This window comes from Engraulis encrasicolus, chromosome 12, assembly GCF_034702125.1.
Source record: "Engraulis encrasicolus isolate BLACKSEA-1 chromosome 12, IST_EnEncr_1.0, whole genome shotgun sequence".
In the NCBI taxonomy this organism is placed as follows: Eukaryota; Metazoa; Chordata; class Actinopteri; order Clupeiformes; family Engraulidae; genus Engraulis; species Engraulis encrasicolus.
This window is the reverse complement of record NC_085868.1, coordinates 23,180,164-23,207,207: the sequence shown is the minus strand read 5'-3', so window position 1 is coordinate 23,207,207 and position 27,044 is coordinate 23,180,164. Positions and strand designations below refer to the sequence as shown.

The 27,044-nt window shown below is 44.1% G+C and overlaps 2 protein-coding genes across 2 annotated transcripts in view; both read left to right on the top strand.

The window, feature by feature from the left end:
• LOC134459422 (cytoplasmic protein NCK2-like) overlaps nucleotides 1–13,177 on the top strand; it is a 64,389-nt gene extending 51,212 nt beyond the window's left edge. Inside the window, exons 4-5 of the mRNA XM_063211774.1 lie at nucleotides 7,610–8,520; nucleotides 12,717–13,177. Coding sequence (XP_063067844.1) covers nucleotides 7,610–8,520; nucleotides 12,717–12,911 — 1,106 coding nt within the window. The 3' untranslated portion in view covers nucleotides 12,912–13,177. The remainder of the gene's footprint in view (nucleotides 1–7,609; nucleotides 8,521–12,716) is intronic.
• Nucleotides 13,178–18,532: 5,355 nt separating this feature from the next.
• On the top strand, nucleotides 18,533–23,763 carry otos2 (otospiralin 2). The gene is made up of 4 exons (XM_063211861.1): nucleotides 18,533–18,569; nucleotides 19,191–19,268; nucleotides 20,008–20,031; nucleotides 23,582–23,763. The coding sequence occupies exons 1-4, from the start codon at nucleotides 18,533–18,535 to the stop codon at nucleotides 23,761–23,763; spliced, it is 321 nt and encodes a 106-aa protein (XP_063067931.1).
• The last annotated feature ends 3,281 nt before the right edge of the window (nucleotides 23,764–27,044 follow it).

The window sequence follows — 27,044 nt, the reverse complement described above, 5'->3', positions numbered from 1 at the left end:
ATAAGCTTATTTCAAAAAATGGGACAGTATCACCAAGCCTGCCCTCCCTTTGTATCAAAACAATTAAATAGACTAAATTAAATGCCCTCCAATGGCAACTCAGCACTCTCAGATGCCTCCTTCTCAACAACCCCCTAGGGCTCACCTAAAGTAGCCCCTAGTAGGCTGCGACGATCCCTGTTGAGAAACACTGCTCGAGTAGTTACAGCTCTGTCTTGCTCTCCTCTTCCTTCACTTTGTTTTCGGAGAAACAGACTCACTCAAAACAACACCAATGCATTCAAGGCAATATTAAAGGGACTCTCCACCCATTTGCATTAGGCTTTCCATTGCTAGACACCCAGTCATACTTTTGAATGGTCTTGCAACACTCTCTCAATTCCCCCTGAGACAGGAGAAACCCGTATTCACCTCTTAACACTTCCTCCTACAATGATGTAAAACTCATCATTTTGCATCACTGTAGGAGGAAGTGTAAGAGAGGTGGATTTCTGTTGAGACTACAACCCTTTTTCCCACCCTTTCAACCCCGCCCATAGGGGGTTGGACCTAATGCACTAACAGACCTATCACAGATCAGTGTGCCTGTGCTTTTGAAATCACTGGCATTGAGGCTCAAGTAAGTCACTGGCAGAGCTGACTGGGTGTGGCCTGTGGAGCTTGAGCATTGCAATGCACTATGGGGATTGTTGTCACAAATCCACAAGCACTAAAAAGTCATTTTCTGCCTTTTCTCGGCCAAGAAGGCACCAAATTAGAAATTTATGCTACTATTCTACTACATATATGACCCACTTTCAATACATATTCGTGTCTCCACCGGTGGAATGCCCCTTTAAGTACAGTACAGCACTCTTCGTCCTCAACCCACCCATATATGAGTTTGCATGAAGATAGTTCCTCCAGGTATTTACGTATGTATGACCTGGCTCCTGGTATGTTACCCTAACTATATTTGGAAGAGGAAACCAACGCACAACAGAGGTTTCGAGGTGCTGGTAGCGGGTACCAGCAAGATCACTTTCACAGAGGAAGATACCGCACACAAGCTTTTTGAGAAAGGCCACACAGGCTGTAAATAAAATTCTGCACGATGGACAAGAGTGGGGTTTTGAACAGGACTGGCTGCGCACGCCGACGCTGTCAGTGTGAAAGGCAGAGAAAAACACACCGGCCGAAACTAAGCAGAAAGACCGCGTTCGTCCCGCGACCGTTCCGTTCGGCTTTGGTATGTTTTGCCCCTAACTCTGCATGTGATCAGTTGACCTGCTGAGTGACCTCTCTGCTGAGTCACTCGTGCCTGTTTGACAGCTCTGGCTGATTAGCCTGATTGATGTGTGTCTGTAAGGGAAGACGATGATGACTGGAAATGTCTTGTCTATTTCCAGTAAACACACTACGCCTCAAGAGAGGGTATCAGGCAGGCATAACCAGTCCTGTTGGCTGTGCATTATGCGAGAAGCAGTATGCTTCTACCTAAACAAATTATATGCCAGCACATGCGCCCTCTACACAGTCTTCCATTCATGGGATACTCTATGCATCAATGAAGGTGTCCGCTAGCATCAACACAACATAACAATTATGCCTATCATTTAGAAATTGAGAATAGGACAAAAAGTCGTTTGACACTTGGTGTGTGCAGAAAGAACACAGACGCACGCACACACACACACACACACACACACACACACACACACACACACACACACACACACACACACACACACACACACACACACACACACACACACACACACACACACACACACACACACACACAAGCGCACACACACGCCAAAAAAATCGTAATGGAATGGACTGATTGCCAGATTCTGTCTATTTCTAACAGTCTTCAGGCCCTGCCAACAAAAACTGGCTATATAAGTGGTGGTATAAATGTTCAGAAGGGTAAGCCAGCCACTTTCATGCCTGATGTTGCGCATCTAAAACTGCCTACGGTACTTATCTTTATACTGCTTACTTGTGTTTTAGAGAAATAAATAGTCATGTTCTTTGGCAGTTTTGTGGTTTGGTTATCTGCGTCTTCTTACCGTACATGCTGTCAAGTGTGCACACTGCACACACATACCGGTTGTGTTGACATGTCAGCTTGAGGAGGACAGAAGTATACTGTATGTCAAGTGTTCACTTTCCCTCTCAACTTCAGTTTATTTAACTGTTCCTTCCTGTGAAATCCCTCCCTTTCTCTCTCTCCTCTCCCTTCTTCTCTCTCTTTACTTTTTCTTTCTTCCTCTCTCTCTCTCTCTCTCTCTCTCTGTCCCTCTCTCTCCCTCTCCCATTCTATCTGCTCTCTCTCTCGCTCTCTTTCTGCCCCCTCTCCCCCTCTCTCCCATACTCTCCACTATTCTCTAAACTTTTTTTTAGGTTCTTTCTTCCTTTCTTGTCTTTTCCTTATGCTCTTCATCCCTCCATCCCTCTCCCCCCGTTTCTCTTTCTCTCTCTCTGTTTTTTTCTACCCTGCACTCCTCTGTCTTGTTGCTCAGTTCGCTGATGCCATAAAAGCCTGAGAGCTTGTCAAGCAGGAGATGTTCACTTCCTTTCCTTTCTACAGGAAGCTATTTATAGGCACACATACACATGGACGCACACACACACACACACACACACACACACACACACACACACACACACACACACACACACACACACACACACACACACACACACACACACACACACACACACACACACACACACACACACACACACACACAGAGACGGACACACACACATAACCACACTCAAATGCAGATTGGCTCCCTGTTGGGTTTTGTGAAACAGAATAGATGGGAGCTATTGGGTCAGAGCGCGACAGAGGATAAGTGCTTAGATACACTAGGACATGTACACACACACACACACACACACACACACACACTCTCGCTCTCTCTCTCTCTCTCTCCCCCCTCTCACACGGTGCAGAGAGGTTTTTTTTTTTGTAGCTACAGTTTCACACCAGCCCTCTCTTCTCCCGTTTACTCTCTGAATTGGTCACGACCTTCTGCTCGCCACTTAGTTTGGGCCTTATTCTGGGACAAAAAGCGTATCCTTTTAACAGATTTAGACTCGCCATCGATTTTCGTGTGTTTTGGGGCAGAGAAATGCTCTATACTGCAGGAGTTCGCTCTTAGATGTGTGTTTGTGTGCGTACATGCGTGCGTGCATGCATATGCATGTGCATGTTTGTGAGCTAGCATGGATAAGTGGTTAGTATGTGTGTGTGCGTGTTTGTGTGTGTGCATGTTTATCTGTGCATGCATGGCATGAGAGTGTGTATGTTCCTGTCAGCAGAAGCATCTGATTAGATGTTTGGATGGCATTCTGCGGGCAAAATAAGCCAGATAGCATGCTGTGCGTACAAGCGTGTGTGCGCGGTAGCTGTGCATGACTGTGTATGGCGCGCGTGTCTGTCTGTTTGAGTGGTCTGCATGAGTGTGTAGCCGCAGGGGGAATTGGAGATGTGTGTGAGAGGAGACACATGTGTACATATTGATATGACTGTGTGTGTGTGTGTGTGTGTGTGTGTGTGTGTGTGTGTGTGTGTGTGTGTGTGTGTGTGTGTGTGTGTGTGTGTGTGTGTGTGTGTGTGTGTGTGTGTGTGTGTGTGTGTGTGTGTGTGTGTGTGTGTGTGTGTGTGTGTGTGTGTGTGTGTGTGTGTGTGTGTGTGAGGGCACAGGTGAATAAGTCATGATTCCTCTTCTCTGGAGACTCTGAGGCTGAAGTTGGCACGAGCTCTTTCCTCACTGCTGCACACAGCTCTGTCTCCCTCTCGCCCTCTCTGGATACACATTTGAGCCTTTTTTAATCGGTTGTACGGGTACATCTCTCTCTCTCTCTGTCTCTTACTCTTTTTCTCTCTTCTCTCTCTATCTCCCCTCCTCTGCTTCTTCCTCTCTCACTCTCTCTTTCTTCCTGTCACACTATTGCTCTTTCTTTCTATTTCTCATCTCTTTCCTCTTTTCCTCTCTGTCTTCCTCCCTCACTCTAGTTCCATCTCCCTCCATTCTCTCTCTCTCTCTCTACTTCTCCTCTCTCTCCCCAACTTTTTCCTTCTCTCACTTTCTCTTTTCTCATCCGCCCCTTCTCTCACGCACTCATGCCCGAAGTGCACTGAAAGAAGTCTCATCTGTGTGGAGATAGAGGAGTGATCAGGCATGAAGAGCCCAGAAGGTTCTAGACGAGATCATCATTTGCTCTGTGTGTCTCAGCTGTGAGCCCAGGGCATCCACACTCTGACCTGGAGGCCTGCCTGGAGGCAACTAGGGATGTTAACCGGTAACCGTTTAACCGATAGTCGACCGGATCAAGGTTAACCGGTTAAAAATTTCTGCCACCGGTTAACCGGTTGTAATAATAATAATTATAATTTCCTTCCAAAAAGCCCCAAAAAACGATAATTTTGAGGTTTTAGTACGATAATTCAGCATTTTCCATCTGGCAACAGTGGCTGGACATGGCAGGTCTTATCTGCGCAGCCAAAAAAAGGCTCATGTGAAAAATAAAATGTAAAAACATCAGTGCTGTGCATATCAGGCACGCGAACGTTGTATAATTTAAGATTACCGGTTAACCGGTTAACCACCGGGTAATGAGTCTCAGTAGCCGGTTAAGAGTTTTTTCAATTTTCGTCATCCCTAAAGGCAACACTGCACAAACACATGGAGACATGTTGAACAGCTAATGTATATGGGCATTCAGCAGTATGCAGTATGTATTGAAGTGCTAAGAGAAAATTATGTGAAGGTAAATACGAAAAGTCAAGAAGAGAATGAATATGAAGGCTGACTGAAATTGAATTTTAAAACATAACGGTTAACAAAACTACTTTTTTTTTCTCCCAAATGATTTGTGTTGGCACATGTCATAGACAATATGGGCTGTGATGTGTAACGTGTGAAATCAGGCCGCTGCATTAAAACAACACCGAGAGGGGAAATAAAGATGCAAAGGGAAATTAAATAATAAGTCAAGAAGGCGATGAATATGAGTGCTGACTGGAATTGAATTACAAAACCTAATGGCAAACAAACGTTTCCCGACATTTTTTTCCCAGAAGATGAATGTTAATTTCCGAGACCATATTATTTTAGCATATTTGTGATATTCACAGATTATTCAACAGTTCAGCAATTGTTTTATCTCTGTTCCCATATTTTCTTGTTCTGTTGTTTAAACTCAGTCGGTTGGTTATTCCAAATTAAAATCATTTATTTTCATCCCTCAATATGTGATTGTGAGTATCTCTCCCAGTGTGTCCTCATTATCTGTCCTGAATGACGAGAGCCTGGGAGAGACAGATGTGTGAAACAGCAGCAGTCTGTTGTCTAGTGATTGCTGCCATGGCAACCAGAGTTAATGTTTTGTCAGCGGAAAGTTATTTGTCTTTACTCCATGAGGAATGTACAACTGTGTTGCCACCGTGCCCACACCAACACTCCCACACACACACACACACACACACACACACACACACACACACACACACACACACACACACACACACACACACACACACACACACACACACACACACACACACACACACACACACACACACACACACACCACAGACCACAGCACAGCTGCTGTTATCTTCACTTCACGCCAGACTACTGCTGTCTTCGCTGCTGTCTACTGTTGTCTTCTTCATGTCCTTCCTCCCACTTAGTCTCAGCAGCAGGCTTGGTTTGCCTCCCAGCCTCACGTTCTTACTTTTATACATAGCAATGGTTTCTACTTCGCCACTGTGAATGTGATGTTTCTGTTTCTATCTCTGCCGTGTACGCCAGTTCATCATTTTTTGTGGTTCTGCAACCGTGACTGATAAGAAACAGTAAGTTTCTAGGCCCTACCGTGGCTGATATGGTAGGGCACACGTTTACCACTCGGCCAACCTGGGTTCGATTCCCAGTGCGGGTCCTTTGCCGGTCCTTCCCCATCTCTCTCTCCCAGCTCACTTCCTGTCTCTCCTCCACTATCCTGCCTCACAAAAACCAATAAAGGCTGAAAAGCCCCAAAAAAATACTTAAAAAAAAAAAAGAAACGGTAAGTTTCAATCATAAACACGTTTAAAGACGGGGATATTTTTTGCATTCTTTGGGTGCGCATCCAAGAAAAGGCATCCAATGGAGTAGGAAAGACCACACACACTCCTGCATCTCTTTACTAAAACGATAAATGCACCTTGTCCAGGTTATACACAGAGCGGGTTTCGGCCTGAGATTCTCTTCACCCCGAAACTAGCAATAAAACTTTTTTGAAAAGGGTGATTAAAATGGGAAACAGTTTGTCGTGGACAGAATTCTGATTTCGACTCTGGATTGGTTGAAACAGACCAATATGGACAAGTATGGCTTCAGCTTACTGTCTCACATCCAGAATCCTGTCCACACACATTCACAACACTTCATCGTAATAAACCACTGCATAACTGAGACTTAACGATTAATGATGTGGACATGTGTGGTTATGGAGGAGAGATAATGTTCAGCCTTTTATGGCTTCTGTTGCTGGCGTCTGTTGCTCTGTGAATGGCTGGAATTCTTACACTCCAACTTGAAGAAAACAGCAATGCATTCTGGTCTAAAACTGGAGAGCCAACTAGTTCAAGGATGATATTCTTGCAAACCACTAGAACAGAAATCCCTGCAACGTAAGCTGGAAGGTTGCAGTCTGAATAATATTCTTTTTCACTGAATATTTGAACACCATTGCTGTTTTATGTATGGAGGTATTTTGTTGCAGTTAAACATACAATGCAGTCAATTATACCCTGACCACAGAAGGGAGAGCGGATGGGTATACTGTATTGTTGATTCACAAATTCATAAAAACACTTTGCATTAACAAGCCTTTACATATTTCTTTCCATTCCATTTCAAGTGAGGTCTTTACCCAGTAAAGAAAGAGGTTATCGAAGAAAAAACATAGGCTACTGATTATATTCTTCTTTCCATTGTGTCTGTTGCTCTCTTCTCCCAGAAAAACAAAGACAAAGACGTTAGTTACTGTTTGTTTAATCATTTTGTTTTCTTATTTTACTGTACTTGGTCCAGCATCCAGTACGGTCAGATGGATATGCATGTTTTCTGTTAGTTCTACTCTCTCTCTTCTCCCACCCCCCACTACCACCAGACCTCAGAAAGACATGGCGAGAAACCAGCAACCTTCATTCGTCTTCACATGAAAAACAGAAGCTATACCCATGAAAACATACACTGTACTGTACACTGATTATAATCTTACACTCCTCTCTCTCTCTCTCTCTCTCTCTCTCTCTCTCTCTCTCTCTCTCTCCCTCTCCCTCTCCCTCTCCCTCTCCCTCTCCCTCTCTCTCTCTCTCTCTCTCTCTCTCTCTCTCTCTCTCTCTCTCTCTCTCTCTCTCTCTCTCTCTCTCTCTGTCTGTCTCTACTTACCTCCCTTCGCCACCAGGCCTCAATAAGACATGGCTTTTTAAAAAAAAAACAGCGGTCGTGATTTGTCCCCCATGTGAAAAAAAGTACTTATCCTCATGAAAAGGTACAGTGAACTGATTGTAATCTTACACTATGGCTTTCTTTCTGTCTCTCTCTCACCCCTCCAACAGGTCTCGGGAAGACGAAGCGAAAAAACAGCGCCCGCGACACCTCCCCCACGCCAAGCACGGACGCCGAGTACCCGACCAATGGCAGCGGAGGAGGCAACAGCATTAGCGGAGGAGGGGGAGGGGGAGGGGGCAGCGGAGCCGAGCGCATCTACGACCTCAACCTGCCCGCGCTGGTCAAGTTCGCCTACGCGGCCGAGCGGGAGGACGAGCTGACGCTGGTGAAGGGCACGCGCGTGCTGGTCATGGAGAAGTGCAGCGACGGCTGGTGGCGGGGAAGCTACCTGGGCCAGGTGGGCTGGTTCCCCTCCAACTACGTCCTGGAGGAAGGTGGAGGAGGAGGAGGGGAGGAGTCGCTAGGAGATCCCCAGGGTGGAGGTGGAGGTGGAGGTGGAGGATCACAGTGGTCCCAGCAGAAGATGGGGGGCCTGAGTAATGGCAACAGTGGCGGTGGGGGTGGGCATGGTGGTGGTGGTGGTGGTGTTGTGCTCCACATGGTGCAGACGCTGTACCCCTTCAGCTCGGTGACGGACGAGGAGCTGAACTTTGAGAAGGGCGAGGTGATGGACGTGGTGGAGAAGCCCGAGGACGACCCGGAGTGGTGGCGCTGCCGCAACGCCCGCGGCCAAGTGGGCCTGGTGCCCAAGAACTACGTGGTGGTGCTGAGCGACGGGCCGGCGCCCTGCGGAACCCTGCCCAAGCCTCCCGCGGGGTCGTCGGGCTCGGGCTCCGGAACAACGGGCACCATTGGCTCTGGGTCGGTTCTGGATTCCGGCTACACGGGCCCGGCGCGCACGGGCAAGTTTGCGGGCAAGGACTGGTACTACGGCCGAGTGACGCGGCACCAAGCGGAGTTGGCGCTCAACGAGAGGGGGTTGGAGGGGGACTTCCTGGTACGAGACAGTGAGTCGTCGGTAAGTTGCATTGCGCTACATTACATTACAGTAGAGATGCACCGGATCCTGATTTTTAGGATCCTGCCGGATACCGGATCCACTGCTTAAGAGCCTGCCGGATCCGGAAGAGGATACCGGATCCTACGAAAGGGTTGAAACACATAGCCTACTCGCACACGTGGGCCCTTTTTATTACGTTGGCTCAAACTATTTTTTAGACTCATTGGCTTACTGCCACACTGCCTGCACTGGCCGCTTCCAAAGTTCTTTCACTCCATGCAGCAATTGGGGTTGTGAAAGACTGACTGAAAAACCTAGGCTAGAGATGCACCAGATCCTGATTTTTAGGTAACTGCCGGATACCGGATCCACTGCTTAAGATCCTGCCGGATCTGGATCCTGTGAAAAACCCTATTATCCTGCCGGATCCGGAACCGGATATTGGATCCTGTGCATCTCTGCATTACAGTGTCTGTGAAGATTCTTAGTTGAAAGCAACTGTGGAGACTCATGTACGAAGACTTGTGTGGTTCTTTGTGTATTTGCATCTGCAAAGATTCATACAGTATTTATCAAAAAGTTGTAGATGTATCAAATGGTCACAACAGATTTTCGTGCACATTGCAATTGTATATTTAACATCAAATTCCCAGAACATGCACTTTTATTACGTCAAGTCAGTCTTTGTTCATCCAAACGTTTGTGTGAGAAGTTACATACAGTGTGTAGATTTTTTGTGCATAAGAAGGCTTACATAAAGCCCCCAAACTTCTTGACTGAGGTTGTTAAGCTCAGAGATGAAGCCTATTTTTTTACAACTGAACTTCTTCTGCTTGGCTACATGAAATCGCATGACCTTGTACTGCATGCTGTAACATTGGAGAGCTGGCTGGTCCCTCCCACCCAGAGCCAACTAGGACAAAGTTCTTGTGAAACTCCAGCTGAGTAGAAAACCTTAAAAATGATGAGTAGTTTTCTGAATGATTTTGCAGAGCAGGGTATAACGCCTTACTATAACAAAAAAAATACACAGTAGGCTGTCTAAATGATACATTTTGCAGACTCCCTTATCAAAACAACTTTAAAAACGGGACACAATCTTGTGAGAGAAAATGCAGAGGAACACAGTCGACAAAGTCAGGAAAAGTTATTGCGGACAAAGTGCAAGAAAGTGTTTGTGCGTGGAGGTTAGTTTTGTCATGAGGAGAAGCAGTCTTGGAAAATAAGTTTTAACAGGCTTGGTAACGGTCAAGAGAGATAACCCTACCAAAGATTTTCAATATGGTACAGGTAGATCAAGATAAGGCATAGCATGCGCGTCACCAATGCAGCAAAAGTGGAATCGAGTCTGGTTTCCTAAATGGCTGTGACATTCCATTGAACGCCATTAATTCTCCTCACTGTGTCCTGGAGACACCTATACCGTTTTTTTCCGGATTTTGAGATTTTAGCTGTTTTATTAACTATGTGGGTATGTTAGAGCTGAATGAACACCTTGCAATGCAAGGGGAGGGTCTTGACTTTTGAATGTAACTCATTTCATGTTTGTATGTGCCTCAGAGGCTGAGATATTTAGGATTTAATAGGAAGAGGGCACCCTTGGCAAAAAGGGCTTAGGACAAAATGGGTTAAGGGCCATGGCCGCCATTGCATTTCAGGCTAGAGCCATACGTCATATGGATCGCGGGAGTAACTCCTCATGAATCGTCTCTACCTTATCAATCGTCCCTGGCCCTACTCTTGTAGCAGCCGGCAGCTTACTTCATCATTGAGGGACAGGAGTTTTTCTTGAGATTACCTTGTGTGAGGAAAGGGCAAGGCCAGGTTGTGGTCAGTCCTGTAGTCTGTCCAAGATGATCAAGATGTTCTGAAGGTCTTTGCATAAAAATGAAAAAAAAACATGGTTGGAACAACATTGTATTTGTTTGCATTATGTTCAGTACAATCAACCTTGGGGAGCATGGTTTAATCGAAGAGACTGGAAAAGATATACTCTTAGAAACTCTGGTTTACCTTTCCTTCCAATATCTCTTCACATAATATGTAAAATAAATGTAGCCGAGAAACTGTATAGCAGTGAAAGGGCAGATCATAAAGATTGTAAAGAAATGTAGATATAGCTTTCTTATTACATCTAAGACTGGCCATCAGAGCAGGACAATGATGGCCTAATAAGACTGAAACGTTATTCATGTTTTTATTGTTATTGTTTAGAATGTTTTATTATATTATGTTTTGGTGTTGCACAAGCCCGAAACTTAATTTCAATGTGGCAATATTTTCTAATTAGGAATGATTGATGAATGCATCCAATGATGAAAATGGGATTAGTGTTTTATTGCAGCGTAATGCCGTTGGCATGGTGTGTGCATTTGATTTCCTCCTCCAAATGAATTTGTTTACGCCTTTGGGCCAGACAGTGTGCTCTCTCTCTCTCTCGCTCTCGCTCTCTCTCTCTCTCTCTCTCTCTCTCTCTCTCTCTCTCTCTCTCTCTCTCTCTCTCTCGCTCTCGCTCTCGCTCTCGCTCTCTCTCTCGCGCTCTCTCGCTCTCTCGCTCTCTCGCTCTCGCTCGCTGACTCGCTGGTTCTCTCTCTCTCTCTGTCTCTCTTTCTCGCTCTTACTCTGTCTGATTGTTTCAAATTTAATTTTAGGTTAATTTCATCTTTCTCCCTTCAACTTCTTCCCTCGCCCCGTCTACACACACACACACACTCTTTCTCTCTCTCTCTCTCTCTCTCTCTCTCTCTCTCTCCTACCCACAAATATGACACCCCTTGTCTCCTTCTTCTCTTCTCTTCTCTTCTCTTCTCTTCTTTTCTATTCTCTTCTCTTCTCTTCTTTTCTATTCTCTTCTCTTCTCTTCTCTTCTCTTCTCTTCTCTTCTCTTCTCTTCTCTTCTCCTATTCTATTCTATTCTATTCTATTCTATTCTATTCTATTCTCTTCTCGTCTCGTCTCGTCTCGTCTCGTCTCGACTCTTCTCTTCCGTGTTGCGTCCTGTCTCACATAGACACTAGTGTTTGTTCATCTCCATGTACCGCAGGATGTAGATTGCACCCTTGCAACAGTGATTCAGTGCATATTTGTTTATTAGTAGTAGCCAGTAGCCACATGGCGGCTACGGACCGTGTCCTCTGTCTGCATGTGTAGGATGGTGGCCGAAGTAGGTATTGCAACTATGTTGCTCATTCAAATTGTGCTGCCGATTGCCAAATTTGATCTTTTCATGAATGTTTGTAGTCAGTCACACTCTTGAACTTCGATTTGTTTTCTCTCTTCCAGTCGACCGAATTCTCAATATTTGCTGAAGGTGGTGTGGAAGAATAAGCACATCACCAATTCCAATACAACATTTATTTTGCACAGTTGCCTCCCTCCTCAATCTCTATTTAGATCAAAATTTTAGGGATGCACCGATACCACTTTTTTGAAAACCGATACAAGTACGAGTACATTAATGTGTGTACTTGCTGATACCGAGTACCGATACCGATACCTTTTACCACCAACATACAATGAAAATAAATGCATGGCCTTGTTTTTATCCACCTGTGATATTTTTCATTGTCCATTTCCATGTAGATTTAAATGTTAGTAAATATATGAGGTGGCACTTTTTTCCATGCTGCTTTCAAGTCCACAGAACGTGACGAGATTTTGCATCGTTAGCAGTATCGTGCCTGGTATCGGCAAGTGTTTGACGAGTACGAGTACGAGTATAATGAGCAGTATCTGTGCCGATACCCAATACCAGTATCGGTATCGGTGCATCCCTACAAAATTTCTATCTTTTGGCATATGTATGCGTTTTAGCCCATGCTACACTTGCCAGAGTCCAGTACACTTGAGCTCTTTTCTGTCTTCCAGCCGAACGACTTCTCTATCACTGAGGGCAGTTCGGAAGACCGATTCCAGTACATTTCTTTACTATAGCTGCCTTTCTCTCCTCCATCTCTGTTTAGAACTATAAGCACAACAACCCCTGTCCAGTCCATCTTTAAGCAAGCATATTTTGCAGGCGTCTCTCGTCTCGACTTCAATCTCGACCAACATACGATGAAAAGAAATGCATCCTTTGTTTTTATCCACCTGTAATATTTGTTTCATTGTCCATTTTCATGTAGATTTAAATGTTCGTAAATTCATATGAGGTGGCACTTTTTTCCAAGCCAATCTTGAACTTTTTTTTGTTTTTCTCTCTCTCGCTCTTCCAGCCGAGTGACTTCTCGATATCGCTGAAGGCGGTGGGCAAGAACAAGCACTTCAAGGTGCAGCTGAGCGAGGGCGTGTACTGCATTGGCCAGCGGCGCTTCGGGAGCCTGGACGAGCTGGTGGAGCACTACAAGAAAGCCCCCATCTTCACCAGCGAACAGGGGGACAAGCTTTACCTGGTCAGGCCCCTACTGTGACACACACACACACACACACACACATAGACCAGACAAGCAAGTAAGCACACGCGCATACACACACACACACACACACACACACACACACACACACACACACACACACACACACACACACACACACACACATCGACCAGACAAGCACGCACACGCATACACACATACACACACACACACACACATACACATACACAGACAAGCAAGTAAGCACACGCGCACACCGCACGCACACACACACACATACACACACTCACACACACACACACACACACACACACACATACACACACTCACACACACACACACACACACACACACACACACACACATACACACCGGACCCTTTGAACACACTCGCAAAGAACTGATGCACTCACCCTCCCTGCCTGAAAGCAAGCCTCAGGATTGGATGTTTTGGAGTGGGGCGTTGGCTCCTCCTCATCTTCCTTTGTGGCTAATGGCAACTGTTCCAGAGAGAACTAAAGGAACCTTTTCACGGTACGTAGAAACGGAACAAGGCCCTTCAATAAGGTTCTACTACGACGAGAGAGCCAAGGGAGAACTAGAACCTTGGAGCCAAATGTGAAGATGCTAAAAAGAAAAAAGATTGTCACGGTACAAGCAGAGATGTCAGTTGAAGCTGTCGTTCTATACACTTGTATGTCCAGCATCCCTGGATCTGTTTTTTGATTATTATTATTATTATGAATGTCTTCTTTTCCCCCCTTTCTTTTTTCTTAATTTGTCTTGTTTTTTTTGTAGTGTGGTTAGCTTGTGGATTAAAGCTGTATGAAATTAGGTACTTACTGTACTTGCCTTCACTAAGTGACCACCGTAATAATAATCACTCACTCATTGCCTTTGGACGCTGGTCTGGCCTCATCTCTCAGTATTCTATATAGCGGTTCCTCCTGCTCAGTGGAACTCCGCCATACAGCAACGCTCCCTCCCTCCAGGAACCTTCACCCCGAAGCCCACCTTCTAGACTCTAGAATCTACAGTAGGGGTTCTTCCCAAGCCTTTCCAACTTGGGGCCCAACTTGAAATTTTCACAAATGTTCGGGGCCCACATCTGACCCAATAAAAACAATACAACCCAAATGAATAGGCAACAGCAACACACACACACACACACACACACACACACACACACACACACACACACACACACACACACACACACACACACACACACACACACACACACACACACACACACACACACACACACACACACATACACACTTCTGTGTCTGCCAATTGTTGCTAGCTGTAGCGGTTCAAGACCAGAGGGAAAAAAAAACGTATGGGCTTAAAAAAAACAAATCTTTCCGAATAACAGGGCGTATTTCTTTTTCTGTTCCATGTATCCTTAAATGTTGTTGTTGGGAATGTTTTTGCAAGACCCACCAAAGGCTCTGGATGAGCTGTATCCATTGCTCACTTAGAACAAGTAGAACTATTTGAGTATGATGAACACTTGCAGCCAAATGTACACAGGTATTTTTTCATTCACGGGCTGTGCCAAAACTATGTAGCGGCAGAGCACTAATCATGAAAGAGAGAGGCAGAGATGGAGATGGAGTGAATGAGAGATACAGACAGACAGACAGAGAGAGATATAGAGAAGGGGAACTCTCAGGGAACTGACCCTCTTGTATGATTTGTCGTTCTCTGTGTCTGAGGGTTGGAAAAGGGTTCCATCTAGTGGCGAAAAGTGGAACTGATGTCTTGTTTCTTCTTTCTGTCTTTTCTTTCAGTGGAATGTTTGTGGATGTACAACCAAATGTGCCATGTCACCCCTTGTAACTGCTAATGTATCCCTCCTTCCTAGCCACACTCCCACAACACATATACACACGACATGTTCACAGTCCTCCCTTATATCATCAGAGCAAAGAGTTATCTATGAATGAATATCTAAGGCCACCGAATGACAGCGTACAAACTGTATACAAACACAGTTGCCAAATCACCATGTTTACCCAAAATACATGAAATATAATTCCCACCTCTCCTTTTTTGACAATTATGTCAGAATGTTATTGAGGATCGCTATTTAAAAGCTTTTCATCTGTACAGTATGTCTATATTTAAGAGGAAGAGTTACAGTGCATAAGTATATAATTTAGTTTCAGACATATAGTGCTGTACACTTACAGTGTTAGAATTGACATACATTTGATCAATTAAAGATTTTTTTTTCAAGGTACTTGATTCATTATTGTTCTAATAAGTTAGCATTTATTTCAGCACTGCAATTTTATAATGTTGACAAACACCCCCTGTAAGTGTAAGAAATGAAATGGCTTCACAGACCAAGAGATATGACTGAAAAATATACAGTAGGCCTATATTCACTCCCAACTTGGGGTGAAATGTTAATCTGCATATATAAAGCTATATATTGAATATGTATATATTGAATATGTATCCTTAGTAGTACCACTTTGATTTTAGACTAGTAATTGACACATTGATAATGGCATTCTGTTGCAGTTCAGGTACCTTGCAGTAGGTGGTGCTCTTTAGATAATTGTTGTCATTCCGCTGTTGCACAGCAACAGCAGCTGCATTGCCGCCTAGTACTGTAGATCACTGTTGGGCCAGCCCTGTCGCTGCCCCACGGCCCATGCAGAGTCACCACTATAACTCACCGGTAATTGCACTGTGTTACGTTAATGATACTGTGAGAGATCAGTCCTGCTCCGTTGCCTCTCTGGTCTGTTTCCCACCGGTTTGCTGAGGGGATGCGCTGACTGGATTAGCCCGGTCGGAAGGCTTAATCCTGGGGGCAGCCACAGTGTCTGGCAGGGGCTGAGGTAGGCAGCCATTGCTGGGGCACCTCAAGGCCTCCTTTGGCTGGGAACGACAGGAAGCCAGGGAGGCAGGGTTCCCACGGGTCATGGAATTTCTGGAATATCATGGAATTTCATAAAAGTTTTTCCAGTCATGGAAAGTCATGGGATTTTACCATTTTGCATGCACAGTCATGGAATTTTCTTACCATTTGTGTAAAAGCAAAAACTTTTTTGTTTGATGTATAACACTTTCTTACTGGTTATAATACAACTCTTCAGAAGAAACGGTTTGGTTTTGCGCTGTAATGTGAAACATTCTAGAATGCAATAAGCCCACTGAAGTCTGGCGATGGCTCGGCGTCGGCTCTAGGAGTCAAGATGATCTTCAGTTTTCACACTTTATTTATTTTTTTTTTTAATGTCATTTCTTTATACGGAAGTGGTCATGGAAATTCCGTTTTTTGGGTCTGGAAAGTCATGGAAAATCATGGAATTTTGTATCTGAATTAGAGTGGGAACCCTGGGGAGGCTCTAAAGACCATACTACTGTACAGTCCCCTGTCTGGCTTCATTATGCAAGCCTGGATTTGTGTGCGTAATAATATTCTTCATGAGAAGGTTTGGAAAGTTTTTGGGGTGGAACTTTTGCAAACAATAAGAAAAGTGTGGTGTTGGGTTTTTTCTTTCATTTGAAGAATGCTTTTCATTTCAAGAGTCAGACTGATGTTCTTTCTCTGGTAGATGTGATGGAATCCGTACTGTGTTCCAGGTACACATTGCTACTGAAGCTCCCGGGCACCTCTTATTGTTCAGACTGTCTAAATGACGGTAGGCTATAAGTTTGAATTATGATAAGAAACCCAAGAACTTTTTAAACTTCCATGAAAAGAAAAAAACACTATTTGGGGTACTCCTTACAAAAGTTAAAAAGCCTTTATTGAACACTGGCTACATGCCTACGCGTTTCGACCTATTGTCTTCATCAAGTTTTTTTGATGAGCACAATTTTTTTTTACTAAATGGATAGAGGACCCAGTGAAGCATTCCCTTTTCTCTTTTTGTAACTTTTTAAACTTACTGAACAGAGACTTGCAATCCCATTATGCTTTAATACAAAATGTTTTTTTTTCCAATGACTGAAGTAGAATGGGAGATGAACCACTTTTACAGGGTATAGCGTTCTTCTACTCCTCTGAGTGCTTAAGGCACTTGACTTTACAATGTATGCTGTCCTGGCAAGCCAGACCAAAGACTTTCTTATTTCTAACAAGATACTGAACAGGTGACGTCAACAATGGGATGGAATGTTTCAACAACCAAGCACTTCTGGTCCGCTAAAAAAGGTGTGGCCATAAGGGCATAACTGTCAATCATCGAACACCAGCGCAGAATCGACCAATCACGTTTCCTAAATTAATTTCCCAGACTACAATACAAACTGTATAGTCTGGGCTCTCACCATAGGCAAATTCACCGTGATAATCCCATCCCAATGAGCCACTGCACAGATTCAAAACTTGACAGATTGTTGAAATCAGAGAACATACCAGGCCAGATTCATGGCCCAGCTATGATAATCCCCTATCTTGCCCTACAAAGGCACGGTGCAGTAACCATTGTACATATCTTTTCAAAATTGAGTTCAGACTGAAAATGGTCTTCATAACACGCCCATCATCTTGTGACAAAGCCTTATGGTCCAAATGTGTCCCGTTATAGAAGATACAGTATTGCTATGTCAAAGTTGCCGAAACTACAATATCCATTCCAAAATACCAATATTTGAAGGCATTTTCCTCATTTTCAACGTTGGCGTAGATACTGCATTTTTCCTAGCGCAGTATGATGTAAGGCTAGACCAACCCACCAGACAAAAAAGACATTCTGCCAATAGGGTTTGGTCTAGGCCTACTGTATGTCTCACATTCACAGTGAAGTTCCAGCCTTGTGAACATGGCCTGTGTTCTGTTGGTTGGTCCAGCTGTCCTTTTCGTCCGCACCCAGATGTATGTATAGGTGGATGTGCTTGTTTAAAGGGGAATTGCGGACAATTCCGACATGCATTTGTACTGCTCATGCGACCTTATTGACTTGACAGTAGGCTGACCCAGTTTAGTCACATTTTTTTTGGTTTAGCCCTTAGATCCTGGTAATTCTAATGGGGGGACAAAAAACATATCAACATGCTCCAAACCTCTGTTGTTATGAAACATCACCAGATACCTTACAACACAGCAGTAACTTTTGGGATGACATTTGGAGTATGTTACGGTGATTTACAAAAAAAGAAATGTAAAAAAAACATGCCCCCATTAGAAGGGTCAGGATTTCAGAAAGGGCTAAACTAAAAAAAAGTGCCTCTGGTCTCAAGGATTTCAAGTGCCCCGTGTAGTGAGGTACTAACAAGTCAGGGGTATACAATGAGCAATACAACTGCCTTGTCCCTTAAGCTTCAGACACAATGACGTGTGAAGCCCGGGGTTGCCAGATTGGTTTCCCAATTGGGCTATTAAGGGGATGATTATCTGCTGGAAAACAAGTACGTATATTAGGTGGGTTTTTCTGTAGATTTATTACCATAAAGATCAATAGAATTTAGTTAGAATTTGGGTGGGGTTTACTGCCTTCAGGTGTTTGTTGAGCATTTGTTGGGCTGGAAATCAAGTCAAGTCAATTCAGCTTGACTTGGGCTGGAAATCATATAGCCCCATGATCTGGCAACCCTGGGCTCCCCGTGTGTTGTAGTTTCCCATGGCCCCTGGTTGGCCCTGTCTCTGCTCCTCGCGTTTGCCCCCTAGCTTATAAGCCGTGCCCTCCACAATGGTGCCCTTTCACAGAGCTGGCGTGCCTTGTGCAGGTGTGAAAAGTGGAGCGGACGTCGGAAAAGACGGCAGAGTGCAGAGGAGATGGGGGTGCACTGCCAACCCATCATGTGTGTACGTGAAAGGTAAACACACAGCCCTTACAATACAAGGAGCTTTACAGAGGTGTACATAGCCTACATAGACACAAACACACTCTTATAGCCCCAGAGACGAGCAGGACAGACTACGGATCTCACACACACCTCAACACCCGGCCTCCACAGCAGCTACCATCAGGAGTCTTCAACTGTAAGTGTATATATCGGTGTATTGCACCTGAATGAAAGTCAGGTGAAGCTGCTGCATTTTGCAGATACTGTAGTTAGTGTGTAGACATTGTACCAGCGCCTCCATCTCATATCTATTATTCAGAGTTCACCTATAAAGACTGGGAACAGCAACTGTGCAAAACAACCTTTGAGACCAGCTGCAGCATTTAAAGCAAATGCAGAGGCCTATTTACCTTTAACAGTGTCACTTTTTTTTTTTAGACCTGTTAGATCTTTATGAATTAAAATGACTGATATATGTGTGGTGTTTGGCATGATTCAAGCTGGCTGTGTGTTGTGTTTGATGGAGCCTGTTTCTCCTTCTCAATTGTGGTGGTCCATCAGGGCGCAAGAGAGAACTCATCATGCCTCGCCTCAGCCTGCTCTTCTGCACAGTTCTGCTGGGATACCTCTGGCTCACAGGTAAGGCTGCATGGCAAATAGCCCAGTTTGGAGGAAAGACTCATTCTCACTTCTGGGGGAGGTGAATGCTAACAAAGTTGATCTACAGCATTGCTACAGTACAATACAACTGGTATCAACCTCAAGATTTGAGGGTTGACATGAAAAAATTGAGACCAAGCACTGTAAAATACTGTATGTAGGTCTTCCGCAAAATCTCAAACATGTATTTTTTAACATGTATCTGTAAGAAGCAGAATAAATATTGTATAGGTCTACCACTTGACTTGAAAGAGCATTTGTCAGATATTGTACAGTGTTATCAATAGTCTCATGCTTCTGGTTGGCTAGTAGTGTCTCAGACCAGTATTGGATTTATATTCTGTTTCGTGTACCGCGCTGTGTTACTCAGACTGATATGGTATCTCACACGGAGAGTGATGGGATACTTTCTATAGGATGCTCTTAAGTTCATTTATTAAGTCAATGCCTTGTGCTAAAGGCTCTCGCAATTCACAATACTCTACCTGTAGATATAATTTTCTCTGCAAGACAGTAGCTGCTATTTTAAAGAGAAGATTAATTTTTTCCTCTCTTGTGGGCAATGTGTAAAGAACGCTCAGTCAATGAAAATAACTTCTCTGCACTTAAAATTTCATCTGTATGATGCAACAATGATTTGTACTTGCGAGTTCAAAAAAGTATATTATAATATCTATCACATCTTTGTTCTTCTTTCTCCCTACATTTTTTTCTGCAGAAGTACAATGCAGTGAGGAATCTGGTGAGTAGTGTTTCTCAAGGTCTTCCTTTCTGCAGAAGTCATGCTGAATTAGTTTTACAAAGGTCTGCCAAAATTGTGTGTGTGTGTGTGTGTGTGTGTGTGTGTGTGTGTGTGTGTGTGTGTGTGTGTGTGTGTGTGTGTGCGCGCGCGTGTGCGTATGCATGTGTGTGTGTGTGTGCGCGTGTGCGTGTGCATGTGTGTGTTTGTGTCTGTGTGCGTGCGTGCCTGCGAGCCTGTGTGCGTCCACACAGCGGGTTACTATATGCAAACGAGAAAACTTGCAGTTTCAACTGTGTCTTAATAAGGTCCCAACTTCGAGTTGCATAGGCCTCTGGCATTGTGCTCTTGAGGTCCTTGTTACTCAGAAACTTTTGCAGTCGAAGCTGAACTTTCTTGCTGTTGTTCTGCTGGTTCATCGTCCTCTCGGGATGCTTAAAGCCACAGTTCATGGCACTACGCAAACTGCACACACTACAGTGGTGTAGTCTACTTTTTTGTGGTGGGTATACTGTATATTTGAGCATTTTTAGAAGTGGGTATACTGTAAATATTTGTGCCATTCTAAATAATGGATCAATCAATTTTAAGTGGGTATACTGAAATCCCTGAAATTTTGAGGTGGGTATACTCCATATACCCGCGTTCTACGTAGACTACACCACTGACACATTATAAACAAATAAGCCGCACTCCCGGATGAGTTTCTTGCAGTTTTGATACTGGGTTAGCATGGCAGACAGACAGACGTTTCGGCCTAAGTCACTGAAGAAGGCTTAGACCAAAACGTCTGTCTGTCAGCCATGCTAACCCAGTATTAAAACTGCAAGAAACACATCCGGGAGTGCAGCTTTTTTACTAAACATGAACTTTGCTGTTTGCTCGCACCCGAAGACTTTGTAAGAAACATTTGGGAGTTGAGCGCACTTTCTCTTCAAAAAAAAAACACACACACTATAAACAAAACATGCTCGCTCACTAATTGGTGTGGAGGTCATCTGTAAAGCAATGTCAGTTTTTAATTTTGTGACCTACAGTAACTTAAATCACAGTGACTGCATTAATCAGATTCCAAGACATGGATAATGTGTGTTTAATATGTGGTGTGATTTTGCAAGTCTATATTGGGGCCTTCAATGCAAGGACAGGTTAAGTGTAGCTGTGATGGATTTGATGCAAGAGACCTTTATGTCCTTCTTTTGATCAAAACAGACAGGTTGAACTGGGGCTAAAAATCAGCCTGGGCATTTTTTTTTGCCTACACAGTTATGATAGTTCACTGTCTGCATATTAAAGGTGCGCCAATGGGCCGCACCATCTGAATTTCGGACTGGTCTCCAGAGGTGTCAAAAGAAAAAGTAAAAGTAAATTCATGGTGTAAGTACAACACTGAGCACATGGCATTACATAGCTGTAACAGTATTTACGCCATATTACGTAATGAGATAGACTGTGTTGTTTTTGTTTTTGTTTTAAGTATTTTTTGGGGGGCTTTTCAGCCTTTATTGGTTTTGGTGAGACAAGATAGTGAAGGAGAGACAGGAAGTGATCTGGGAGAGAGAGATGGGGAAGGACCGGCAAAGGACCCGGACCGGGAATCGAATCCGGGTCGGCCGAGTGGTAAACGTGTGCCCATACCATATCAGCCACGGTAGGGCCATAGACTGTGTTGTTACTGACTGAACTCAGCACAGACTTGATCCAGTTAGAGCCGAGTCAGCTGATCATGAGACAAATACAAAGGTCTACTTTTTACTCAGATAGGTTACCTGTGTTGGAAGGAAGCGATTTCTTTTTTTACTTTTATTTTTGGCACTTCTGCTGGTTTGGGGAAAAAAACAGGCCAAAAGCTTCAGCCCCTGAGGACTGTCGGCCCGCTGGGAAAATATCTTATATGCCAGATGACAAGCCCAGCCCTGCAAGCAGATTTAATGGGTGTTTCTAAAATAATATTAATAAATAATAAAATTAATCACAGCTTTTCATTTGCACACTGTGTGCATCTGCAACATCATGTTGCTTAAACCTTACAACTCATTTGCATGATGTAAAGGACAGAGACTCATTAAATAAAGGCATAATAAAACTAATTGGTATGACCTCTGCTGCACACCAAATTTCATTTAGGCTACGAACAGCACTAAGCAGTTTTCCTTTTTTTTTCAATGTTTCCAAAATTGTTTTAGCGGTTCATTAACTTTGAACAGGGCGAATGTGACCTGTAAATTTACTTTGTAGAGCTCTAAGGGCCAAAGCCACAAAGAGCAAGTTTGAAAGAGCGTAGACTCTCTTTGTAGTTCAAATAAGAGACAACTCCACTTCCACGCTGTAGGCCGGGCAACCAAAACACCAGTCAAACTACACTTTGTAAGAAAATGATGCCCAATTGGTGATCTTCCCACCTACACACCTTAGAACAGTGTTTCTCAACTGGTGGGTCACGACCCAAAAGTGGGTCGCGGAGCCTTGGTGTAAAAAAAGCGTAATTCTAAAAAAAAAAAAATCCAACTTTTCCTGCAACAATTAACAACTTTTATTTTGATAGGCTAGTGAACTCCGTGTCATCTGTCGTCATAGATACAATCTGAATGTTTATGCGAGATAGGCAGCGTGCAACCAGTCATTCGAGTCTTAGTTACATTTTGAGAATTATATTGAATTGACTTGAATGCTAAAAAAATTGGGTCGTGACCGAATGAGAGTAAATGGTGGGTCCTAAGACTGTTCCAGTTGAGAACCACTGCCTTAGAACACTCATAGAATTTATATATTTGAACTCAGTTTGTCACACAACAGAGGCTGCTCGTCAAAGTGTTTTAATCATGCTTCGCCCATAAAATAAAAGCATTTTTTTTTTTTACAGAAGATGAGTGCCTTGGTACAGTTTACAGAAGATGAGTGCCTTGGTATCATACTCCGTTTGAAACTACAATATATGTACTTTGTATACTGTAAGTGCATGAAGATTCTCATGTATCCAGGGCATGGCCAGGATAACTCCAGGTGCTTGGATCTCAGCTCTTACCTGACTTTACCTTGAACAACAAACACAGTTGAAAGTTTGATGCCCACTGCTGACATCAAAGTTGCCTCTCTCTATGACTGGCTCTCTGATTTAATGAGGCTTGTGTCTGATTGAGAAGGCTTAAGATAAGATAAGATAAGATAAGAACACTTTTATGGTCTGTTTTTATTCTATTCTATTCTATTGTCTGCTTGTGGGACTTGCCCTACATTTTACCTATGAAGCTCTTTACAGTACGTCCATTTCAGTTGTAAAGCATACCACATCTATAAAACTGGCTTTGCTTGCGTGGTCTGTGTTTGACCGTGATGTAACCAAAAAACTATGGCGAGTTTAACAAAGATCCATCAGATCCAATGCTGTCACCACCTCCCTTGTCTCTGATTGGACAACTGACATGATGTGGCTTGTCCGTCTGTGATTGGATAATTGACTTGATGAGACTTGTCTCTGGTTAACAGACTTGACCTGTCTTGCCTCGGATGGGTTAAACAACTTGACGTCACGTGACTTGTCTGTGATTGGCAGGTGTGCGGGAGACCCACAGCATGCCCAACTGGGCGATGACGTCGTCGGACTTCTTCGGCTGGATTGAGGAGCTTCGCTCCCACGCCGGCTATGACAAGATCGAGGAGCTGGCCCGCACCTTCTGGGCACACTTCCCCTCGGCCAGCCGCCTGGGCTACGACCCCCCCGCCCCCGAGGAGTAGAGGCCCCTTCCCATACACACCACACAAACACACACACACACACACACACACACACACACACACACACACACACACACACACACACACACACACACACACACACACACACACACACACACACACACTCCCCCGAGGAGTAGAGGCCCCTTCCCATACACACACACACACACACACACACACAGACATACACACACACACAGGCACACAACACACACACACACACATACACACGACCCCTGAGGAGTAAAGGACCCCCCCCCCCCCCCCACACACACACACACTACACACATAGACATACACACACACACAGGCACACAACACACACACACACACACACACTCCCCCGAGGAATAGAGGACCCCCCACAACCTTCACACACACACACTACACACATAGAGATATGCGCACACACACACTGCCCCCCCACCCCCCACCCCCCCCCCCCCCCCCCCCCCCCCCCCCCACATCCTTGCCCTCACCAACCTTTCCTATACAAACACCCACACACACACACGCACGCACGTACGCACGTACACACGCACACANACACACACACANACACACACAGGAGGAGTGAGAAGGGGATGGCCTCTCATATTAAGGCCTCACCCATATCCTGTCTCCCCACGTCCCACACCTGGGCTATGCAACTCAACTAACCACCCACCCACCCACCTCACCCACCTCAGGGGACCTGCTCCAATCTTAAGGTATAAACCCAGTCAACCCTCTCCTTCCCTCGGTGCTGATGAGGTGCCTTCTCCAACCCTCTTATCGGCCCCTCACAAGCCTAATATAAAAGACGTTCATAGGATCTGGAGGTGGGGTCCGCCATACTGCACACAGGGTATACTCTTAATAAAAAGGATTGGACTCAGAAGCTGGTCTACCACCATATGTTCTTGTGGGTCAATGATGTTTTTTTTGGGCTGAGACGTCAGATGGTACTGTACAAACACAGCTCATGCCCATACATGAATTGGGAATTGGTAATTAATGTACTGCAATGCTTCTTAGATAATCCACTAAAAGCAGCCAAAAACATTTAATCTCTACAATAGTGGCATTAGCTGTGGTTGCACCTACTGTACTACTAAAACGTCAAACCCTAATATCTGCTTCCAACTACCGTATGCGTTTCAAACAAGTGACTGCTGAAGAATTCTTTATATCAAACTGAAGAGTTGTGCTGACTATCAGCGGGGTGAACTGACTGATACAATGCTACCTGACGTAGTGCTACCAGGGCCGTAACTAGACATTTTCAAATGCCGAGGTCAAATACTGCGTGCTGTACTGCATACTGTACATTTAGAATACTTCAAACACTTCAGTCAAACTCTTAAGTTTGTTTTCATTAATCACTGCCTTGAGGATAAATGGGGGTGGCGTATACAGACAGAATTCATCATTGTTGATCATATATCGATTTTCATCATAGATACATTTTACATTACTGAAAAAAATACCGGGGACATGACCTCTGTGTCCTCAATGGTAGTTACGGCCATGAGTGCTACATAATGGAAGTGAAGTAACAGTGCCTGATTATTAGTGTGATGCTCGTGGTGCAGCGTGGTTTTTGGCATGGTCCACAGCAGAAGTTTTGTGTTTTTTAATTTAAAAAACGACAATAAAATTCAATGACAATGTAATTGGAGAAAGTTAAGCAGAGCACTGTTGCTGTGTTTTACAATAAAATATGACAATAAAATGTGAGTTTGTGTTTGGTTTGTTAACGTAATTGTTGGGACTTGCCAAATATTATATTGTTTTGCCTTGCCAAATGTTAAATTGTTTTGTCGTGCCGAATGTTATATTGTTTTGTCGTGCCGAATATTATATTGTTTTGTCGTGCCGAATACTCTATTGTTTTGACGTCGTTGTGTCATTATATTGTTTTGTCTCTGTCATTTGAACAGCGATCACAGTTTGCTGGTACGGCCCACCCCGCCTGAGAGAGCAATGCTCGGCACCCTGGGGGCCGTAAAAGCTTTGATGCGGAAGCAGCTTTGACACCGAGAGGGCGGCAGACACAATTGGGTAGAGGAAACATGGCAACTCTTAAAGGCTTTTTGTAATGAACTTGGCTCCTCCAGGCACTGACTGACCACAGAAAACTTGTCAGTGATGGGGTTGCTGTCAGACCATCTCACTGAGAGGATTTACAGGAAGAGGAAGAATGTAGGGTGAATTCATGCGGAAAAAAAGTGTCCCAATTTACCTGAATTCACCCCTGCTATTCTGATCTCACTTAAGTCAATGGACTAGACCAGTGTTTCTCAACTGGTGGGTCGCGACCCAAAAGTGGGTCGTGGAGGGGTCATGGGTGGGTCGCGGAGCCGTGGTGTAAAAAAAATCGTAATTCATTGATTCGCTAAAAAAAAAAAAAACATCCAACTTTTCCTGCAACAATTTGCAACTTTTATGGTGATAGGCGATTGAACTAGTGTCATCTGTCGTCATAGATAAAATCATAGATAAAATCAGAATGTTTATGCGAGATAGTAGCATGCAACCAGTCATTCGAGTGTCGCTAAAAAAATTGGGTCGTGACAGATTAAGAGTGGAAAATGTTGGGTCCTAAGACTGTTCCAGTTGGGAACCACTGGACTAGACCATGTATCAAGGCTGTATTATTTGCGAGTGCACAGGGACCCGAAGAGACCTGCTATGTCAATGAGACCAGCAGACCTTTTAAGTGTGCGTGCGTGCGTGCGTGCGTGCGTGTGTATATATAGTATGCATATTTGATTCATTAATCATAAACTAAATGAATTACAGATTATACAGTTCGTAGAGGTAACAGTTTAGGAATACAATTCCAAAGGAGCGTGCAAACACACTCACATACAATATGTAATAGACATATACAGTATACATATACTGTTGAGTACATTGCAATTATTGTGTATCCATTTACCTGCATACGTGTGTGTGCATGCTTGCATGCATGTATGTGCTTGTGATGTTGGCTTGATTATGTCCTCTTTTGAAAGTCGCTTTGGTTGTAAAGCGTCTGCCAAATGCATTGTAATGTAATGTAATGTAATGTAATAATGTGTGCATGTAAGCATGTGTGTGTGCGTGAGAGTGAAGGGGGCACTTCAGGTACAGTACTGTATGTCCCCCAAAGGCCCCACACACAAACTCAAACATGGCACTCATACATATAGTGCCAATCATCCTTGAGATATCAGTATTTTTGAGAACAGATTTTGTGGATAGCGGATTTCAGCGGCCTTCCTCGAAGGTAACTATATAATTCAGAACACATGAAA